The sequence below is a fragment of the Homarus americanus genome, unplaced genomic scaffold (assembly GCF_018991925.1).
Source record: "Homarus americanus isolate GMGI-L3 unplaced genomic scaffold, GMGI_Hamer_2.0 scaffold26569, whole genome shotgun sequence".
Taxonomy (NCBI): Eukaryota; Metazoa; Arthropoda; class Malacostraca; order Decapoda; family Nephropidae; genus Homarus; species Homarus americanus.
In genome coordinates, this window is record NW_024726206.1 from 52,841 (window position 1) to 74,615 (window position 21,775).

At 37.3% G+C, this 21,775-nt stretch overlaps 1 protein-coding gene across 1 annotated transcript; it reads right to left on the reverse strand.

Annotated features, from left to right (window-relative positions):
• Nucleotides 1–276: 276 nt before the first annotated feature.
• On the reverse strand, nucleotides 277–20,136 carry LOC121865374 (U6 snRNA-associated Sm-like protein LSm1). The gene is made up of 3 exons (XM_042364707.1): nucleotides 19,969–20,136; nucleotides 2,075–2,259; nucleotides 277–1,579 (listed from the first exon to the last, which is right to left on the reverse strand). The coding sequence occupies exons 1-3, from the start codon at nucleotides 20,012–20,014 to the stop codon at nucleotides 1,406–1,408; spliced, it is 405 nt and encodes a 134-aa protein (XP_042220641.1). The 5' UTR covers nucleotides 20,015–20,136; the 3' UTR covers nucleotides 277–1,405.
• Nucleotides 20,137–21,775: the final 1,639 nt, after the last annotated feature.

Genomic DNA, 21,775 nt, shown 5'->3' on the forward strand with positions numbered 1-21,775 from the left:
GGTTGGATGTTAACCGGTGCATGACTGTATAAGAAAATTGCCTTTATATTGAATTTTATTCCTACAAATGCAACACACACATACATCTAAAATAGTTTTGACCCCTCAGAGAGGCAACTGAAAATTTATTTTGCAGTTTATAGAAAAATCCCTAATATATAATGATAAAAACCATGTTTACGGTATTATTGTACAACTTGATTTCTAAGAAAATTAAGCGGCAGGTACGAAAACCTCATGGGTTTTCTGTATTTGAAAAGTATTAAATTTATAACATTAATTCAAATTTTTAATGGCAAAATTACATCAACTGGGTAAACTCATAATGTGTATCCAAAGGGTTACTAGGGGTAAATGATAAATTGCATATATGTACAGTACTGTACAATACCCAGTACTGTACATGCAAAATAAATAAATAATACTTCACTATAGATTCCTTTTTTGCTCCAGAGCAAGAATGATTTGGAGTTGTTAAATATAAATCTTCAAACAGAAAATGGAAACTTCACCAAATATACTTGTTTTGTTAATAATTATACTGTACACTATACTAAAAAATAAACCTTCTTAAAGGCCAGTTCATAATAATTGCCATTGCTAACTCTGCCTACCTACTGAATGACCATAACCAACAAAAGTCCCAATTTTCACAGCAAAACTCCATAACATCTCCTAATTTAGTTATTAGACTGAAAGTGCCACTGAAATGAATTACCAAGATTAATATTCTGGCCCTAAGTAATATGTTCCATCATAACTGAAAATGTGGGATTGAGTAACATTCCCTTATTCACAATAATATGTAGTGCATATACAGTACAGTTAATGAATTATATTTATATATCATTTCATATCATGCCGATACAGTTCATTGCTTGATTCCTTACTGCAGTACAAACATCTTATCCCCAACACCATTATCATAAAATATTAATTGTCAGTTACACACACAAACAGAAAAAAAACAGCATACAGTAGTTTATCAAATTCACAAAGAGGCAAGAAATTAACATACAGTACATACAGTATGATATGTGTAAACTTTAATGAAACTTTAAAAGAAACCATTAAAAATAATATCCAACAATATCAGTCTGCATGTACAGTACTATCTCGTACATTTCATAAAAATTATAAATGAGTTTAAATTTATAATGAACTGGCAAGTTTAAAGAATTTCAGAAAGTAACATTTTTAACTGCTAAATACTCTATGGTCAACTAGTTCTCAATTCACTTTGCTATACAGTACATACCTTTTCAATGAATACTTTATGTAACTTGAAATCACAAAACAGTATTATTCAAGTCGGTGTCAAGTAACACTTTAAAGAACTACTGGATATCAAATTACAACAAAACCAGACATATTACACTGATTGTTAAAAATACACCTGAAAGTTCTAGTACATGTCATCTGGTCCAATTTCTGCTGTGTACTGAAGGCCTCGTTCTTTCATAAATCGTGCCCGTAGCTGTTCCTGCTCCTGTCTACGTTCTTGTTCTACCCGCTGTGCCTCTAGGATCTCTTCAATACTCACCTTCTCCAAAGTTGCTGCTCCTTCTTTTGTGTCATCCTGAAAAAATAAATGATTATTCCTTAAATCCTATTTTCTAGCAAAATTAAAATGTTTTATTGAATAAGTGCAACAAATGTATGGTTCTGTTTACAATAAATGTTCTAAATGGCCGCTTTCAGTTTGGATACACATTCTAGTTTGCTGTTTTTTTTACAATAAATAAAGCATTTTAATTATGGTAAATCACCCTTTACATTCCAATACCCATAGTTCTGTAACTGTTAAGAATCAGACCCACGTTCTTAGAACATTTTTTACTGGTAATTATCTCAAAAATAAAATCCTGTACCAACAAAGTCATCATGATACACTCTATACGGTGACCATGCTATTCCAACTAACCTTCCATGAAATTTCTCAGTGGGTGTGTAATGATGTATGATACCTTATGAAATCATTTACTGCTCTTAAAAGATGATACTAGTAAATCACTTGACTATCATCACTGAGAATGTGGGTGGGATCAGATCAATAAACAAAGTAACAACTCACAATCTCTCCCAGTAATACCACATTTTCTCCTCGGATGACAAAAACTCCTCGATCAATGTCCCCATATCGGGTTCCTACGTGAATACGCTCTATGGTGCGATGAAGAACTAAGTTAGCAAACTGGTCGACACTGCGTAGGTATCCGATGAGTGTCCTCCCATCACGCAGGTAGACCATTAACTTTTCTGCATGGAAATATAACATACTGTATATTAGAAATGAATTAAAAAAAAAGAAGTTTGTCCTCACTATGCAGGCATTTACTCACAGACAGCATTATTATTATTTTTTTTTTTTTAATTAATTGGGCACTCCCCTACATCCTTGTGTAAGGTGAAGCGCAGAAGCGTTTACAGCGCTCAACAGGGAAGCATGCTAAGTTCATGCTTGCCTTTATGTCTCATGAGTTAAGGGCGTAGAAGCCTGAAAAGTCAAGGGCGTAGAAGCCTGAAGAGTCAGTGGTTTATGTCATCAAGTTATTGGAAGCTCCAACAACTCCCTGAATACAAATTCGCAACTTTCGACTTACAATGGGTACCTACTTTACTGCTAGGTGAACAGGGAGTAATGGGGGCTAGGAAGTAAGTCCAAACAACTTCCACCGGCCCGGAAATTGAACCCGTGACATCTCGCTTGCGAGGCAAGAACGGTACCGCTTCTACCACCGGTCCCCCATTATTATTAGTATTGTTATTATTATTATTATTATTATAATATATATACATATATTTTTTTTTTTACGGGGATTAGCCCACCCGGGCACAGGTCACTGACCCACATCAGGGCCTAGGGGCGAAAATATAATGATAAATAATAATAATAATAATATCCATTATTATTATTATTATAACTAATGAAATTAATAGCAAATTAATAAAAAATAAGAATAATAAAAATAATTGGTGTGAACATCCTACTAAATTCCCAAGTCAAAGGAGCATGATGATAAATTTAAGGCATACCGGAGTCAGTAAAATCAGTTTTAATTTCGTTAGACACACCAATTTTTTATCATAATAATCCTGAATACTTTATCTAAAACTTTGGTTAAATAAATATATTTAATAAAACAAAAGCTCTGTATGATACAGGCGTGAATATAGCTGTGTTACTTTTATCCTCTTCACCACTGATCGGCTCGTTCGCTTGGGCGATCGTCATGTCTCTGTTACACACTTCACTCAATTGACTGTAATACATAACTAATCATGTCTGACACTTGTGATGAAGGTTGGGTGGGAGATTATTGGGTCACGTTATTAACCTGACGTGATGCAACGTCAGGTCACCCAGTGTTGGGTGGAGGATTAGTGGGTCTTATGACCTGAATATGTCTTGAATGACATTATTTTTTATCTATGAGGTATATACATAGTACTGTACATGTATTAATAAGCACAGATTATTACAGTAACATATCTGTACTAATTAATGAAAAACAAATATTATTGTATGTATCATTAATGACAACTGTGAGGGGGGGTGCGGTCACTTCAACCTCTCACTAGTTCACATTGAGAGATTAACCTTATATAACCTTATAAAATGTCATTGACTTGACTTACGAAAATATAATTCTTGTAAGATAGTGATTAATTTGAGTATAAATATCCCTTCTTTTGCGCACACACACACACACACACACCACTACTACTACTACCACTACTTACTTTACTGTCACTTGGAATCGAGTATGACGATCATCCAGCTGATAGAATGATATAAATTTCTAGGTTGGTGAATTTTGAGGTGACTAAAGATACCGATACTGAACCCGCAGGGTCGTCCACATTCGTTGCACATGTGGGGGAGCTGCATCTAGGGCAGGAGGGGCGGTGGCAGCATCTTTCCAGCGTTGGCGCTTGTCTGCCTCGGTTTACAGTCGGACTGACTTGAAAGTACTGACACCTTCTCGTGTGGTGCTCCTCCAAGTGTTATGATGTGGAGTAATCTACTCCCAAGTGAGGGTTTGTCTTGAGATTATCCTTATACCTTTTCAATTGCCCACCAGCATTACGTTTACTATTTGTTAGGTGACTGTAAAGATGCTGCTTTGGCAGTCTACTGTCGTCCATGCGGGTAACATGGCCAGTCCAGCGTAGCTGTTCATGGATAATGGTAGCCTCAATGCTCCTACAAATGGTGTCAGCAAGAATACTGGCAATTGTTCTGTCTTCCCAGTAAACTCTGAGGATGGAACGTAAACTACATTAGTGAAAGTTTTCAAGTGCCTTGAGATGCTTCCTGTATGTGACCCATGTCTCACTGTCATATTGCAGGGTGGGGAGGACCACTACTTGATATACATGCAGCTTAGTAGATAATTTCAGCTCCCTACAGCTGAAGACACAGTTTCGGAGTCCGCCAAAAGCTTGAGATGCACATCTGATCCGATGCTGAATCTCTTCATCGATGTCTGCTGTGGTGGACAGAGCCAAGATACGGAAGGAGGGACAGACCCACCTAAGCGGCCAAATAAGGAAAAGGAGAAGTGGGACTATCATAAGGGAGTTAAGTTTACCAAGTACTCGATGCAGGATAAGCAGCGTGTGATTAAGTTATTTAAGAAAGGCCTAAAAACTAGTTTCCGGAAAGCACAATCAGGTCAATAAAGGCAGAATTTGTATCATTTGGAGGTTATAAATAAGAAAATCAGAGGTTGATGTTGAGTGGCCAGTCTATATTGTTATTTTCCCATTAGTTTATGTACTGTATTTGCATTTGGCAAATTTGAATTTGGCACAATTTTTCTAGTCTATATTACTCGCAAAATGCAAGATCTTACTGTACATTAAATAACATTCTTTTTTTTCTTCTTTTTTTCTACTGGGATTAGCCCACCCGGGCACAGGTCACTGACCCACATCAGGGCCTAGGGGTGAAAATGTAGTAATAATAATTCATAGTAAATAAAACATTTTAATAACAAATACAAAATTGGAAATAAAATAATAAAATAATAATGATAATAATAATAACACTGTAATAATAATAATAATAATAATAATAATAATAATAAAGAAACACAAAAATTAAAAAAAGATCAAAAGTAAGAGAAACAATTAAGACCCTGCAATTGTGTGTAAATGAGGCAGAAAGTCAGATCAGCAACCTGGGACTTGGTCACAATTTTTGTGATGCCATATGGCAGCAGCAGGGTCTACCATTAGACAACACATTATGCTAACCAGGCGGTAGTACATCCCTGTTTATTAGCTGCCTACTACCTACTTAAAACATACATATTCTTTTTTCCCCATTAATTTTGTACATAAGATAAATGAAGCTGTTTCCACGAGTGCATACGCACATACGTTGACCTCACGCTCGGTCTTACATTTTTCTCTACCAATTCATTGGTCACTTGTACTGTACATACATTACATAACATTAACCAAAAGATACATATTTTTTACATCGATTTTACTAAATCTACAACCAAAGTTAGTCAAGGCTTTAATGTACACAAAAATCAATACAATAAGCTCTAATACCCGCTCATTTCATCCCAAATACTATTGGATAATTGCTATGGAAAAATCCTTAAATGGCAACTGTAAGCTGATGGGAATCAGTCCTGTCCATATGGTATTGTAGGAGATATTGATTGAACCACACCCCCCACCAAGAGATCACAACACATACAGTACGTGTATAGTTCATGAAACACAAGTCAACTTGTGGTATGATGGATGACTCATTAATGAGTAAAATGAAATAAAATCAAGAGATTTTCAGGGATTTTTTTTAATATACTGTACATACATATACAGTATTTATGAAAAAATAAATACAACTCCTCCCTGACTTACGACAGGGTTAGGGACCCAAATCCAGGTCTAAGTCGAAAATGCTTAAATAATACATAGAAAATCTAAAATGGATGTCCGTTTTTCTTCTCAGCACCACAAAACTCTCACTTCTAAGCTTGCCAGCTATTTTAAAGTGAATTACAAACGAAAATTTTGTCTGTACTTGTACAGTTGGTCCTCATATTACGCGGTTAATGTAACCCGGAGGGTACCGCGGAAAGTGAGAAACGCGTAAAGTGAATAATATAACATATGGGATTAATTGAAATGGAGTCCGGGCCGATCCCCAAACTCCACTTTTTGACGACACACAACTATGTTGTAGTAAAAATATTATCTTAACTTTATGATGGCATGCACACACAATTAATAATTAAGAGAAATATCAATAATATTAGGTTTTTTAACACTTACATTAGTAGAAAAGATGGCTGGGCACACGGGGATGGGCGGTTGGTTCCGAGGCAGAGGGCAGATTATTGGCCCTCACCTGTATCACTTGTATCAATTGTATCACTATCCACCACAGAGGCTTGCAGGGCCTCTTTGTCAAACCCCCCAAAGTTCATATAAGTCCATATCCTCACTATAATTATCACTATCACTGACTTGGGCCGGCTGTAGTGGGTGGCGGGTGAAGAACTGGTCATGTTTTGATGACTGGGCGACCTTGTGCGCACCATTTTCGCGCCTCTTACACAACATGGCGGATGGCGGGAGGTTTGGATCCAAAAATGGCGCGGCTTGCCAGCCGCTCTCCGCGTAATGGGGTTCACGACCGCGGAATGTGAAAATGTTAGGTTCTGGCAAGGCACCGCGTTAACGGTGAAACGCGGAATGCGGGACCGCGTAATATGAGGACCAACTGTATACTGACGTTGGGACTCGAAAATACGTAATTTGAAAAATTTTTGGTACGCTGAGGCAGGTCGTAAGTGCGGGTGGTCGTAAGTCGAGTAGGTCGTAAGTCGGGGAGGAGCTGTAAATAAATAAAAATGATGAACCATCCAACAAGCTGCAGGTGGATGCTGATGATCCTGGATATGGTACTCTCACCCATGAGGAAATTGCTGCCGATGTCATCAGCGAAGGGCAAGAGGAAGCGGAGGACGACACAGAGGAAGAAGTGGAGGAAGTTCCCACCAACAGTCTCAGAGAGGACAGGAAATACTGTACCTTGAAGGCCTCCTAAATATTACGGCCAACACTGACATCCTCCGCCTCCTCCCCTTTACCAGAACCTTCGTGATATGCGAACATTAGTCTTTGACAAACTCCAGATGAGGACCCAGATGAAGAAGCATAAGATCGGCAACTACTTCTCTAGGGTCCCCAAGTGTCCTAGTGTTGCCTCCTCTACCAGCTGTCTCAATGTCAGAGATAGCAGATCTACCACTAAGTCCATCACCATCATCTATGTCATCAACACCACCACATGACTCGTCATCAACATGACCCAGCACTTAATCGGCAGTGGAAACCATTAGTGTCACTGCAGATTTGCCTGTGTTGTTAGTGGAAGGAGAGGAGAATGACAGTTAACACCACCTGCCTGCCTGCATCACAGGCTCAAGGCAACAGCATCTGCTGGCAATTTTTTTTTTTACAGTACTGTACTCTATACAAAATGTATTATACACTGTACATATTCAACAATTTGCTACTTCTGTGATGAGGCGAGGGGTGTGGAGGCAGGTAGTGAGGTGATGAGTTGAGGGGTGAGGAGGCACAAATTAGCGGAGCTTTCCTTGTGCGTGTTTACAGCTGATTCGCCAGGCAATACGATGACAGTAGCAGCGCGTGTGATGGAGGGTGTGGGAGGGGGTTTTGAGAATTGCAATTAAATGCCAGGTAGCGACATGTCCTCCTAATATTCTGTATTTAAGTAATTATTAGATGTTTTAATTGCTTGTATGTTGGCCTAGCGAGTTACATACCTTGGTATAAAGCTAGATGCAACATTCTGGATTGAACAAAAATATAATTTTTTTCTTTTATTTAAAATTCAGTATGGAGTAAGGTGGTGGAGGTTTGAGGAGAGGGTGGGTGGGAAGAACTGACCACACCCCCCCAAATAGGTTCGTCGTCTCCTATTCCTCCCCCTGCCTCCCATTCCCATTGTAATAACTTTTACTTTGTTTTTTTATTTATTACGGTAATTCATAAAGATATGTTTACTGTAATAATCTGTGCTCATTAATACCTGTACCTTTTATATTCATTACAATACAAGACTTTTTATAATGTATCAGTAATGTAATGATTAAATAAAAAAAATAGGAAATTTGGCAATGGCTAAGCTTACCCACAACCCACCCTCCTCCCAGTGGAGAGGTCTGGGTGGAAAAAGTGCAGTATTATTTGGCTTATGCAATTTTGTTGTAAAATTATACATCGTATTTTTTCTCATGTATTTAATATTTTATATTACCAATGATAAAACACACCATAAGAGGCTGATGATAAAACACATCATAAGAGGCTGATCATTGGTGAAAAGGGGAGTGCCAGCCTCCCTGCCTCCCTCCAACTCACAGTGTCTCACTCAAAAGACTATAAACTAGATGTTATGTGTGTGTGATTTGGTGTTGGGGTATAAATTAATGAATAATAAATAAACAATATTGTATTGTTAATGAAAGTACAGTAGTGATGAATAGTAATGACAATTGTAGTCCACTACTATTCATCAAACGACTTTCATTGATGATACAATATTGCTTATTTATTAATTAATATCACATCACACCCAGACACCCTAACACTACTCACACACCCACATATTGTATGACATAAACTTATGCATGGTTAACTGAGTGGTAGTGAATTAAAAGATCAGCTGTTGAGGAGTTTAGCATTTGGCATGTTACCACTCCTTTCCACTCCATCTCTCTATTTACCCACACCTTTCTGCTTTCTCACTCCATATTTTAAAATGTTATGTAATGTAATGTTGAAGGGATACAATGTGATAAGTGAAAGTATAAAAAATTTGTACTTTAACTTAAATGTTTATTCAGAACATCTTCAGGTCTTCAGACCCACTAATACCACACCCAACAATGGGTGACCTGACATTGTATCAGAAGGTCAGTAATATGAGACCACTAATACCCCACCCTACCTCCACCTGACAATGTGTCAGGTCTGGTCAGTTACATTAGACCCACTAATCCCTCACAGCTCCATGGGAGTGGAAATACCAGTCTCTGCTGTGACACACAGCTTCATTCACGACCATATCATATAGATTTTTAGTTTAGACTCTTGGAAAACTCCTCAGCACACAGAAACATTCTGAGGATGTAAGCTAGAGTTTGTCTGTGCAAGAAGAATAGGTAAGACACGAGGAAAGTTTTTCCAGTAACCGGAAATATTTCCGGGGATGGTTTTTTTTTCTGGGTTTGAGAAAGTTGTCTGGTTAGCCGGAAATCTCTCATCCCTGGAAGTGCTCTGCACCAATTTTTCCAACTAACGGAGATAACAATGTTCTGTACATACAAGTATACGTACAGTAATATCTCCATTAGCCGGAATCCTTCAAACCCGGAAATATCCGATAGCCAGAATAGAAATTTGCTCCAAAAATTATTCCCAAAGCCCGAATTTTAAAAAAATTTCAGGCTTTAGGAACAAATTTTCCGGGGTTGAAAATTGAGAGAATTTTCTGAAAATGTCTTGAATAAAGATGAAAGTTAAAAGATTGTTTTTGGTGGGGGACCTGACGTGACCCGACTCAATGTCAGGTGGAGCTAAGGAGGGGGATTCGTGGTCTCATATTACTGACCTTCTGATGTTATGTCAGGTCACCCTTTCTTGGGTAGGGGATTAGTGGGTCTCATGACCTGAAGATGTCTTGAATAAACACAAAACCTAAATATTGTGGTCAGTATAAATATAAATGAGCAAATATGTATCCCTTTAACATTACATAACATTTTAAAATATGGAGTGAGAAAGCAGAAAGGTGTGGGTGATTAGAGAGATGGAGTGGAAAGAAGTGATAAAATGCACCAGTGTAGCCAAGCGATAAGCTCCTCAACAGCTGATCTTTTAATTTACCTCCATACAGTCACACAAGAAGACCCTCATTGGATGCTTGTTGTCTTAATTCCCATGTGTGTGTGTGTGTGTGTGTTTTTTTTGAGCTTGCCAAGCACATTGTAGGATTTGAAGAAGTTGATATAGAATTTGTTCAGGAGTCAGATGGTGAGGTGACATGCACACACATTAACAGCACTAATAAACCATTATCTTATAACATTTTACATTATAGTTTCTATTTTAAAATTACCCGTAATTGTTACATGATAGCTCGACCGGACTACTTTTGCACTTAGACAACTGATTAATGAATAAACCAGGACATATGGAGACTCATTATACACAAGTGATGTCACAAAGCTTTGAAACTGCAACCACAACTTCTGAGCAACCACATAAATTATCACAACCTGTACTCAAATGTACTAAGTTAATTACTAAAATTATTATGTCTGGTGAAAACTAAGGTATGCTCAAACTCAAATTAATCACTATCTTACAAGAATTCCAGCAATGCAAGTTATATTCTTGTAAGTCAAGTCAGTGACATTTTATAAACATTAATCTCCCCTCAGTTCGTTGTGACCTAGGAAGAGGGAGAAGGGTCCATTGGGGGTAAAAGTGATTGAGCCACCCCCCTCCCCTCACTGTTTGTCTAAAGTACTGACTCATTAATGATACAATAATGTTGATTTGTTTTTCATTAATTAGTACAGATACATTACTGTAATAATCTGTGCTTATTAATACATGTAGCCTTTATATACAATACAGTACAGTACAGCTCCTCCCCGACTTACGACCTACTCGACTTGCGACCACCCGGACATATGACTGCCTCAGTCATACCAAAATTTTGTCAAATTATGTATTTTCGAGTCCAAACGTCAGTGATTGCGCTGTGTACTGACAAAAATTTCATTTGTAATTCACTTTAAAATGGCTGGCAAGCTTAAAAGTGAGAGTTTTGTGGTGCTGAGAAGAAAAAGAGACACCCATTTTAGATTTTCTATGTATTATTTAAGCATTTTCGACTTACGACCTGGATTTGGATCCCTAACCCCGTCGTAAGTCGGGGAGGAGCTGTACTATGTTTAATTATGTATACACCTCATAGATAAAAAATAATGTCATTCAAGACATATTCAGGTCATAAGACCCACTAATCCCCCACCCAACACTGGGTGACCTGACGTTGCATCAGGTCAGGTTAATAACGTGACCCAATAATCTCCCACCCAACCTTCATCACAAGTGTCAGACATGATTAGGTATGTATTACAGTCAATTGAGTGAAGTGTTTGTCTATTCTAGGATAAAGATGACAGGATCTGCTGGAGTACAATATATACAGTGCACAAGAACACTTGCCAACAGTGTGTAACAGGGGACGTGACCGATCGCCCAAGTGACTAATAATCCGATCAGTGGTGAAGAGGATAAAAGTAACAGCTCTACCCTGTATTCACACCCGTATCATATAGAGATTTTGTTTTATTAAATGTATTTACTTAACCAAACTTTTAGATAAAGTATTCAGGATTATTTTCATTAAAAAAATTGGTGTGTCTAACGAAATTATAAGTGATTTTACTAACTCCGGTATCAACATTTCTTAGGTTTTTTAATAAAAGAATTGAACTCCCATAACTACTGTATATCATATAGAAATATTTCGTTTAAGGATATCTTATTAGAAACGTTTGGTAGGGAATTTATTAAGCATCATTATGATATCAAATTCATCTCCCTATCACAATTAGCCAACCTTGAGTGAGGAAATGGTGGGGGGCTGACCGCACGACCCAAGCCTCAAAAAATGGGTCACTTTCGTCAACACACTAACACCACATCACAAATACACCCTACATCACACACAAACACACCCTCCAACAACCACACACACAAACACACCCTCCAACAACCACACACACAAAACACACCCTCCAACAACCACACACACAAAACACACCCTCCAACAACCACACACACACACACACACACACCTAGCAAGAGAATTAAGACACATCTGCGTGTGTGTGACTGTATGGTAGAGAGTTATATATCAACTGTTAAGGAGCGCTTGGCAACACTCATTTCCACTCAATCATTCTAATCACCCACACCTCTCTGCTTTCTCACTCCATATTTTAAAATGTTATGTAACAATGATGAAGGGATACAACTTTGCTCATTTATACTTATATCTGTACTTACCTGAATGTCTCTAAAAATATTTTAGGTTTTGTGTTTATTCAAGACATCTTCAGGTCATGAGAACCACTAATCCTCCACCCAAGAAAGGATAACCTGAATTTCCATCAGGTCAGTAATATGAGACCTCTAATCCCCGGAAAAGGTTCCGGGGATAAGGAATTTTTCCGGGTTTGAGAGAGTCGTCTCATTACCCGGAAATCTCTCATTCCCGGAAGTGCTCTGCATCAATTGTTCCAGCTAACAGGGATATCACTGTAGTTGTATTGTAGTGTAGTATTACTAGAAAATAAAGCTATGATTATGTTATAAATGTATTTATTTGTGAAATTATTATTCTTGGAATTATTTCTAAGAATTACTTGCTCTCACAAACGCAAAGACAGCCTGGCGACAGACTGCATGTGTGTCGCCGATCACTTTTTATAAAAAAAAAATGCAAACCAAATAAATTCTAAATTAATTATTTATAGAAAATAAGTATTATCAGTAAATATAGGCATTATTGGCCATATCGGACACAATGGCAAACGGAAAAATGACCGCTAAGTGCATAAGTGACCAAGAGCGCTCACGATCAAAAACAAGCTTTCCCCTTATTTCCCTCATCACTGACGTGCCAGGGAAGTTTCTAAAGGGACAACATATAGATTTTTTATATCATTTTTATCAAAAAATATTTTTGGAAAAGTTGTTTTTTCTCGGTTTACCCCGAGTGGGTAATGGTTACACAATACGTACTGTATTTTTTAAAATTTCCTAATAAATTAAAAAGAAATCTATTACCATATGTTTCTCACGTGGCCTCATCCCCCCCCCCCTGTACCAACTGCATGCTTCCCAGTTGGGGAAACACCACTGGTATAGACAATGATAAATTTGGTAACCCTAGAAGATATTTTAGATGAGTATTTTCAGTAACTAATTCATGTCTTCACATACAAAGCACATAGACACACCATTTGCATGTCATATGATCAGTTTTTCACCATGTTTTACCTTGCAAATTCTCTTATCTTTCTTGCCTCGCCCACTACGGCTGATTTATGATGATAGGGAAAAAATATATATATACAGGTAGTTCTGCTATAACGCGATAATTGTGTTCTTGTAAAATATCGTGTTATAGAAAATCGCGTAATAGAAATAACAGGGCTTATGGAGAAAATAGGGTTAGGTGCAGATTACTCGAAATCGAAAAAATTTAGTAGTTAGCCTAACACAAAGGATAGCAGTCTAAATAAATGTTACATTCATATCTAATAATGAAATCATACAGTAAATTTAACACTTTACCTTGAAAAAATATGAATGTAACTTGATGGGGGAGAAGGGTGATTTTGAGGTTGATAACATCGAGCTTCTCTTCAAGTGTTATATCCTTTCTTTTACGATAATCACCGGGAATTCTATCATCAGAACGCTTTTTGGAGATATTCTTCTTTACCATATTCACAGTTAATACCACAAAATTGGAGAAATAGTAAGCAAAAATCGCGTTATAGCAAACAAGCGATCGCGTTATACAAATATTGTTCCGAATTCATAAATCGCGTTAGAGCAAATTCGCGTTATCAAAACACGCGTTATAGCAGAACTCACTGTATATATATATATATATATATATATATATATATATATATATATATATATATATATATATATATATATATATATATATATATATATATATATATATATATATATATATATATATATATATATATATATATATATATATATATATATATATACAGTGGGGTATGCTATAACGAACGGATCCTATTACGAATATTCCTATAACGAACGGTTTTACCTATAAAATTGAGAATGCTATAACGAACGCAACTCCTACAACGAACGCGGATGAATACCGGACTATTTCGCCTGGCGCATGAATATTGTTGTACCGCGACCCACAACAAGAGCGTCAGGTGCCATCTTTGTCTCATTGTGTAGCCAGTGCACCACTGTTATTGTTGAAATTTCGTCTTTTGATGTGGAAATTCGCGTTATTTGTATAACTATTTTGTTATACAAGTATACAATTGTAACAATGAGTCGTCCAAAGCGAGTGAGAAAGCTAATAACCCTTGAAACTAAGAAAGAAATTATAAAGAAACGTGAGAATGGAAGAAGCATTGCGAAACTTAGTGATGAATATGGGATGGCTAAATCGACTATATGTACGATTTTGAAGAATAAAGAGGAGTTAAAAGCTGTGCAAGTGGCTAAGGGAATCTTTAGACTTAGCAAAGCAAAGTGTAATGTGATTGAAGAGATGGAAAATTTACTCTTAGTGTGGATAAAGGAGAAAGAAATGGCAGGTGGTAACATTAGTGAAGCTATAATTTGTGAGAAGGCTAAACAATTGTTTGAGGACCTTAAAGCCAAGACTCCCAGTGGAAGTGATAGTGCTGTGCCAGTGTTTAGGGGTACCTGCATGCTGAATAACACTAAGGTAAGATAAAGTACCGTATTTTTTACATTTTCCACAGAATTTTTTCAGTGTTAAGTGGTTGTATTTGGGGGCCTGGAACGGATTAATCCTATAACGAATGAATGCTATAACGAACGAGGTTCTGGAACCAATTACGTTCGTTATAGCATACCCCACTGTGATGATGACATATATATATATATATATATATATATATATATATATATATATATATATATATATATATATATATATATATATATATATATATATATATATATATATATATATATATATATATATATATATATATATATATACATACAGTATTACCCCGCCTAACGCAGTTTCACTTAACGCGTTTTATCATATACGCGGTGCCTCACCAGAGCTGGAATTCTTATAATTTGGTGATCATTTTTAATATAAACATCATATATTTTGCATTAAACATACAATTTTTAGATAAAAATTTTTCTCTAGGTAACTATGTTATCTTTTGTGCAAAATATATGACATTTATATTCAAAATATTCATGGTCTTACAAGGAATCCAGCAATGTCAATTATATTATCCTAACTTTAGTTTGAGGTATTATTTATTAAAATTTAGTGGTTATCCCACACATCTCCTTGGGACGGTTGGTGGGGGGTGGGGGGGAAGGAGGGACCGACCGACCATCTGTTACCCGGTGAAGAATTATTTTTTTTTTTATTTACTGAAGATATTTGTTTTAGCTCATAAAATTCATACAAATTACCCGGTCAGAATATAATTTACATTGCTGGAATTCTTATAATTTGGTGATCATTTTGAATATAAACATCATATATTTTGCATTAAACATACAATTTTTAGATAAAAATTTTTCTCTAGGTAACTATGTTATCTTTTGTGCAAAATATATGGCATTTATATTCAAAATATTCCTGGTCTTACAAGGAATCCAGCAATGTCAATTATATTATCCTAACTTTAATCTGAGGTATTATTTAATACTAAATGTTAAAAACTCTGGAAGGGAGGATTGGTGGGGGGTGGGGGGAGGGTTGGGACTGACCGCACGGTTGGATGAGGGGGGGATGCAAGGTGGGGTACTTTGATTGACAGATAGTGTCGTGAAGATTATTATTTTTTTTTTTAACTGAAGATATTTGTTTTAGCTCATAAAATTCATACAAATTACCGGGTCAGAATATAATTTACATTGCTGGAATTCTTATAATTTGGTGATCATTTTGAATATAAACATCATATATTTTGCATTAAACATACAATTTTTAGATAAAAATTTTTCTCTAGGTAACTATGTTATCTTTTGTGCAAAATATATGACATTTATATTCAAAATATTCCTGGTCTTACAAGGAATCCAGCAATGTCAATTGTATTATCCTAACTTTAGTTTGAGGTATTATTTATTAAAATTTAGTGGTTTCCCCCAAAAATTTCTCTGAGAGGAAAGAGCTGGCAGTGTAGTGTGAGAGTGGGAGGGAGTTGAGTCCATTATTTGAATGGACATTAACTTGGCGACTGTATTTCTCTATTTCTCTTAAGTATTAATTGTGTGCATGTACCATCATAAAATTAAGATGTTATTTTTACTACAACATAGGTATGTGCCTTCAAAAAGTGGAGTTTGGGGGTCGGGCCGGTTTCTATTGGAATTAATCCCATATGTTCTGTTGTTCACTTAACGCGGATTTCACTTAACGCGGGACCCTCTGGGTTCAATTGACCGCGTTAAGTGGGGTACAACTGTATTATTATTATTATTATTATTATTATTATTATTATTATTATTATTATTATTATTATTATTATTATTATTATTATTATTATTATTATTATTATTATTATTATTATCATTATTATCATTATTATTATTACTATTACGCTAACACACACACACACCACCGACCGGTCAAGACGGGTCAGACGCACCTGGTGCTGCTCAGCAGCAGCCACGTCAACTGTTATGTTGGCCCATACCAACTCCCTCCCCTGAACCCTCCTCCCCACGGGAATATCAACAAGTTCTCGCCAGAAGTTACTATTTCATTTAGGAAAGGAATGGAACCAGTGTTGAATAGTGGTGAACAGTGCTTAAGTCAGTGAAAAACAACTCGGCAGTTGAGTCTTACCCAAGCTAACCTTCACACAGTGAGGTCCCAGGTACCCAGTGATAATTCCCCTGAGACTCCACGATAGAGAAGCCTGGGACCACACCTCACCCACTTGAGTGAGTGAAGTCCTGTGACAACTGACCACGTGGTGTCCCCATGATGCTACGACACCACGTAGTGAATGAGTTGCTACAGCATCATGTGAGGTTCCTCATAACACCATCTGTGAGGGAATCACTACACCACGTGATGCCCCTCATAACACCATCTTTGAGGGAATTACTACGCCATGTGATGCCCCTCATAACACCATCTGTGAGGGAATTACTACACCACATCAGGCCCCTCATACACCAACTGTGAGGGAATTACTACACCACATCAGGCCCCTCATAACACCATCTGTGAGGGAATTACTACATCATCAGGCCCCTCATACACCATCTGTGAGGTAACTACTACATCATCAGGCCCCTCGTAACAGCATCTGTGAGGAATTACTACACCACGTCAAGCCCCTCATAACACCACCTGTAAGGGAACTAGAACTCCATGTGATGCCCCTCATAACGCCATTTGTGAGGGAGTTACTACACTACGTGCCTGCTGTTCAACACCTCAGCTCACATGATCTACGTGTGTAAACATTAATCTGTCTGTTCACTGTATGTTCCTTCACCTTTCTTTAATGAAGGCTTTTGTTAAACCACCAATGTATGTAATAAGTCATTTATGTCCAATGTATATTTTTAGCCTTCGGGCTACAAACTTTTTCAATAAACCGTTTATTATTATTATTATTATTAAGGTAAGATAAAGTACCGTATTTTTTACATTTTCCACAGAATTTTTTCAGTGTTAAGTGGTTGTATTTGGGGGCCTGGAACGGATTAATCCTATAACGAACGAATGCTATAACGAACGAGGTTCTAGAACCAACTAGATTCGTTATAGCATACCCCACTGTACTATGGTATCTGGTACTGAACTAATGAAAGCAACTTTGTTGAAGCATCATGGTGTAATTTTACCACCACGATTGAAGATTTTTTGGTGAGTATTTACGGTAAATAATTAATTTCTTCACATATAAAATAAGCAGAGACATAATTTTAGTGTCAAATGATCAGTTTTCACCATATTTTACCCCACAATTTCCTTCAACCCCATCCTCTGACCACTACAGGGAATTTATGATTGTAGAGAGAAAATTTTTTTTAATTAAAATAAAGTTGTAATCTCTATTAAAATACTTACTCTAATGATAAGAACATGTGGAAAAACTGAACAAAATCGAACAACTCCTTCTGGTTGTAGCGGTGGTCTAATAAATTATCAGGTTAGGTTATGTAGGTTAGTTTGCTTCATTTGTTCTGTATTTTGTTTATTTACCAATGTTTTAATTGTTTTCTTTATTATATAATTAATATTCATGTACAGTATAACAATAACACAATACTTCTTGAGTCATCTGTATACATGTGTAATTTATATTCGTGTAATATAATAACTTACAATTTGTCACTAATAACAGCGACTGTTAGTGGTAACGAAATGGGATGTATCCGTAAGAACTTAGCCAGCCATGGCAAAATATCCACTATGATTTAAAATGCCGCAATTTCACTGTGTTTTTTAGTGGACACTGTCATAGTTAAGGAAAATGTGGTAAACTTGTACTTTTTGGTGTTTTGGTATTTTGGTGTGTTTTAAACAAATCTGACCTTCACTTTTGGCAGAAATTGATAGTTTTTGACCCCCCCCCCCCCCAACAATAATGGGGGAGAGCCTGGGAAATCGGGGTTTTTGGGTGGGGGAGAAAACGAGTCATCTGACCTAACAAAACCTAACCTAACTCCTAGCCGGGGACTCTGCCCCCAGACCCCCGGTAGACCTAACCTGACCCCTAACCGGCAGACCCCAGTGAGGCCAAGCTTAAACCAACCTAAATGTTTCAGTAGTTAAAAACTTTGGGGTGCACCATGTCCGAAAGTACAATACCTTAATTAGAAGTGGAAGGATCAGGGATACGTAAGAATTGGATAGATTGATCGTATTTCTCATAAAACTCGACAATAAACTTAAAATAATTGTAGGAACACAAATGAAAACCAACCTCCACCACAGCCATTGTGAGACTGGTCAATGAAATTACCCAGGCTGCTTCGTTTGAAAAAATAAAATGTGATTGGTCGAAAAAAATTTGCGGGATATCGATACCTCATTGGTCACGACTGGATGAGGTCAGTCAACACTGCGCATGCGTGATGCGCAGATAACATCTCCTCACAGACGAAGACTGAAAACTACTTAAAATCAATTAAATTCAATTGTGGCGCTATTATCCATTTCTGCCATGATATGGGGTTCAAAATGCTCAGAATAGCAAGATCTAAATGATTCAGTAGTTTATAACTTTCGGGGGCACTATGTATGAGAGTAAAATAATACCGAAAATGTGTTAAAAGTAGTTATTTAAAGGTTCAAAAAGTTTAGTTAACCTAACTTAACCTAACCTAGCATAATTTAACACCTGCCGTGGGCGAACTTACTGTTACCGAGACGGGGAAAGCAGCTGTGAAGTCCTCCATAGTAGCCAAATGACGGTTAGATTTGAGTATAATACACCAAAAAAAATTCTATTCTCAAACCGAAACCCGAGGACAGCCAATGGATGAATAGGTACCACCTTACTCTAAAGTAAATTAAACGTTCGCTTTCCTTTGGTCCATTACTATATCCGGTTAATATATAGGACTAACCCGCCAGGCTGCATATCGCTGATGCGGCCATATCATCTCACGTCTAGAAATCCCTCAAAATTCCCCATATAGTAAGTTCTTTATGTTTAATAGACCAGGGAAGTTAGGTAAGGTTAGGCAAGTTTGTTTGATTTGGTTGGTTCGGTCTATTCTTCATAACCATAAATGTTAAATAGCGTTTATTTTAAAAATATCCGTTCTTAAAAAAATTCTGCAAACTACAAGTGTCCACTTTAATATAAAAAAAAACCCGCCGTTTTTATAATTGTTTTCAACCATTTACCCGCGTTAATCCTATATAATTACCCTGTATCCTCATTTAGTGTATTAAAATTAATGCTTTGATGAAAATCACCAAGAAAACATTTTTAGGCGTGCAAACCAAGACATGTAAAACTAAAAACTAACAGATACTTCACCTGTGTTTGATGTGAAGTATTTACTGTTCTTAATTCCTCGGTTAAAATCATACATTTACCTTAAACTTATACTTACTATCTAACTCATCGAAGAGTTGTGCTGCCCCAGGTATAGCATTCATACTTTCTTTGCATGTGACAATACTTTGAAGAACTTGCAGGCAGGAGACCGTAATGTTTTGAAAGATACGAGCCTACAGGGATATTACCAGGTCCAGGGGTGACCAGACCAGACTTGCTTAACCCAAGAGTCGCATACAATAATCTTCATACGTTAGAGACGCAACACGAAGAAATTTATACAGTAGTACATGTTTTTATTGTTACATACAGTTTATTACAAAAATGATATGTAAATATTACTAAGAAATACACGTATACAGCATTATACAGTATACTAATGTATGTAGATTTTTAAACTCATAAATTGAATTACTTTCAACGGAACGCTCACATATATACCAAATGTTATCAAAATCTTGAGTGATGTTTGTTTTGACGTGCATTTCAGTAACATAAAATAAGATTGCTGAAATAAAAGGTAAAAAAAAAACTATAAAGTATTTTTATTTAAAATTATTTGTCTTAGAAAACCTGGAGGATAATATGGAAAGGAAAAACAGGTAAACCAATAAAATTAAAGATATTTTGTTCAGATACCACCTTACAAAGTTACAATATTGTCATCACATTATTTATGACGTAAAGAGATTTTAGGGGTATCGAGATATTTAATGTCGTCTAGCACTCAAGATGGAAGGAAACTCTAATGTGGTTTTCTTATATAATATATATAAGTTATATGATTGACAGTCTGGTGCTGGAGATGCTGTGTGGTGAGGGGCTGCTTGGTAGAGACGTGCGGTGAGTAGCTTGTTGAAGGAGGTAGATGTGGAGGAGCTTCGTTAGAGAAGATGTTGCCTGTTGCTGGCCTCCTGGTTGAATAAATGTTAACAGCTAGGAGCTTGCTGGAGGAGATGTTGCTTGTTCAGGAAAATGAGCAGAATGAGAGTTGGTTGGTGAGGAAGCTCAGAGAAGGACATGCTCGCTGGCGGGAGCGAAGACCGCCAGGCAGGCTAGGAGAAGCGAGGGTCGCCAGGCAGCGGCAGAGGAGGAGGTGTTGCTTGTTCAAGAAGATTGGTCAGAATGAATCTCAATGGAGAGACAGAGCTTATATACCCCGCAGCAGCCGCTATGAGTCATGGTGGGAAAACCCGAGAAGTAGCCGGTGACTAGTTCCGTTGCTAAGATACGGTAACATCTGGGGACAGCTCTCGCTTGGTTGCTAGGGGAGGCGGCACATTGGAATGCGATACGCAGTTGTAGGGGAGACGTCCACTACAAGATTGTAGTGGATTTCTCCCCTACAAACGCTGTTTGTCGCTGAGTAGCCGACCCCGCGAATTCCACAGTGTGTGCCTCGTGGTCTGGGTCAACCAGCGCCGCCATACATCACGGAGGTCAACTACTAAGCCACGCCTACCCCCGCTATTTAAGACCTGACCTCGTGGTAATCTCTGCAGATGGCCATCGCTTTCGACTTGGCTGGATTTATCTTGAGTCCAAGTCTGTTGCACTCCTCTTCTATAAGTTGGAGTGCGTGTTGCGTGTTGGCTAGTCTGTTCGATCCTCTTACTATAAGCTGCAAGTCGTCTGCATAGCATAGGAGCTTGGCTGTTTGTCTGAAGGGAAGTTTGACTAGATTTTCCATCAGGACGTTGAACAGCATTGGACTGAGGATGCCTCCTTGTGGGGTTCCGTTTTCATCGACCCTGTAGCTTGAGGTTGCTCCCTGAAAGCGTACTCGTGCTTCTCTCTGTGTGAGGTAGTTCTGGATCCACCCCAGCAACCTTCCTTTGACGCCTTTTTTAGCGAGCGTAGTT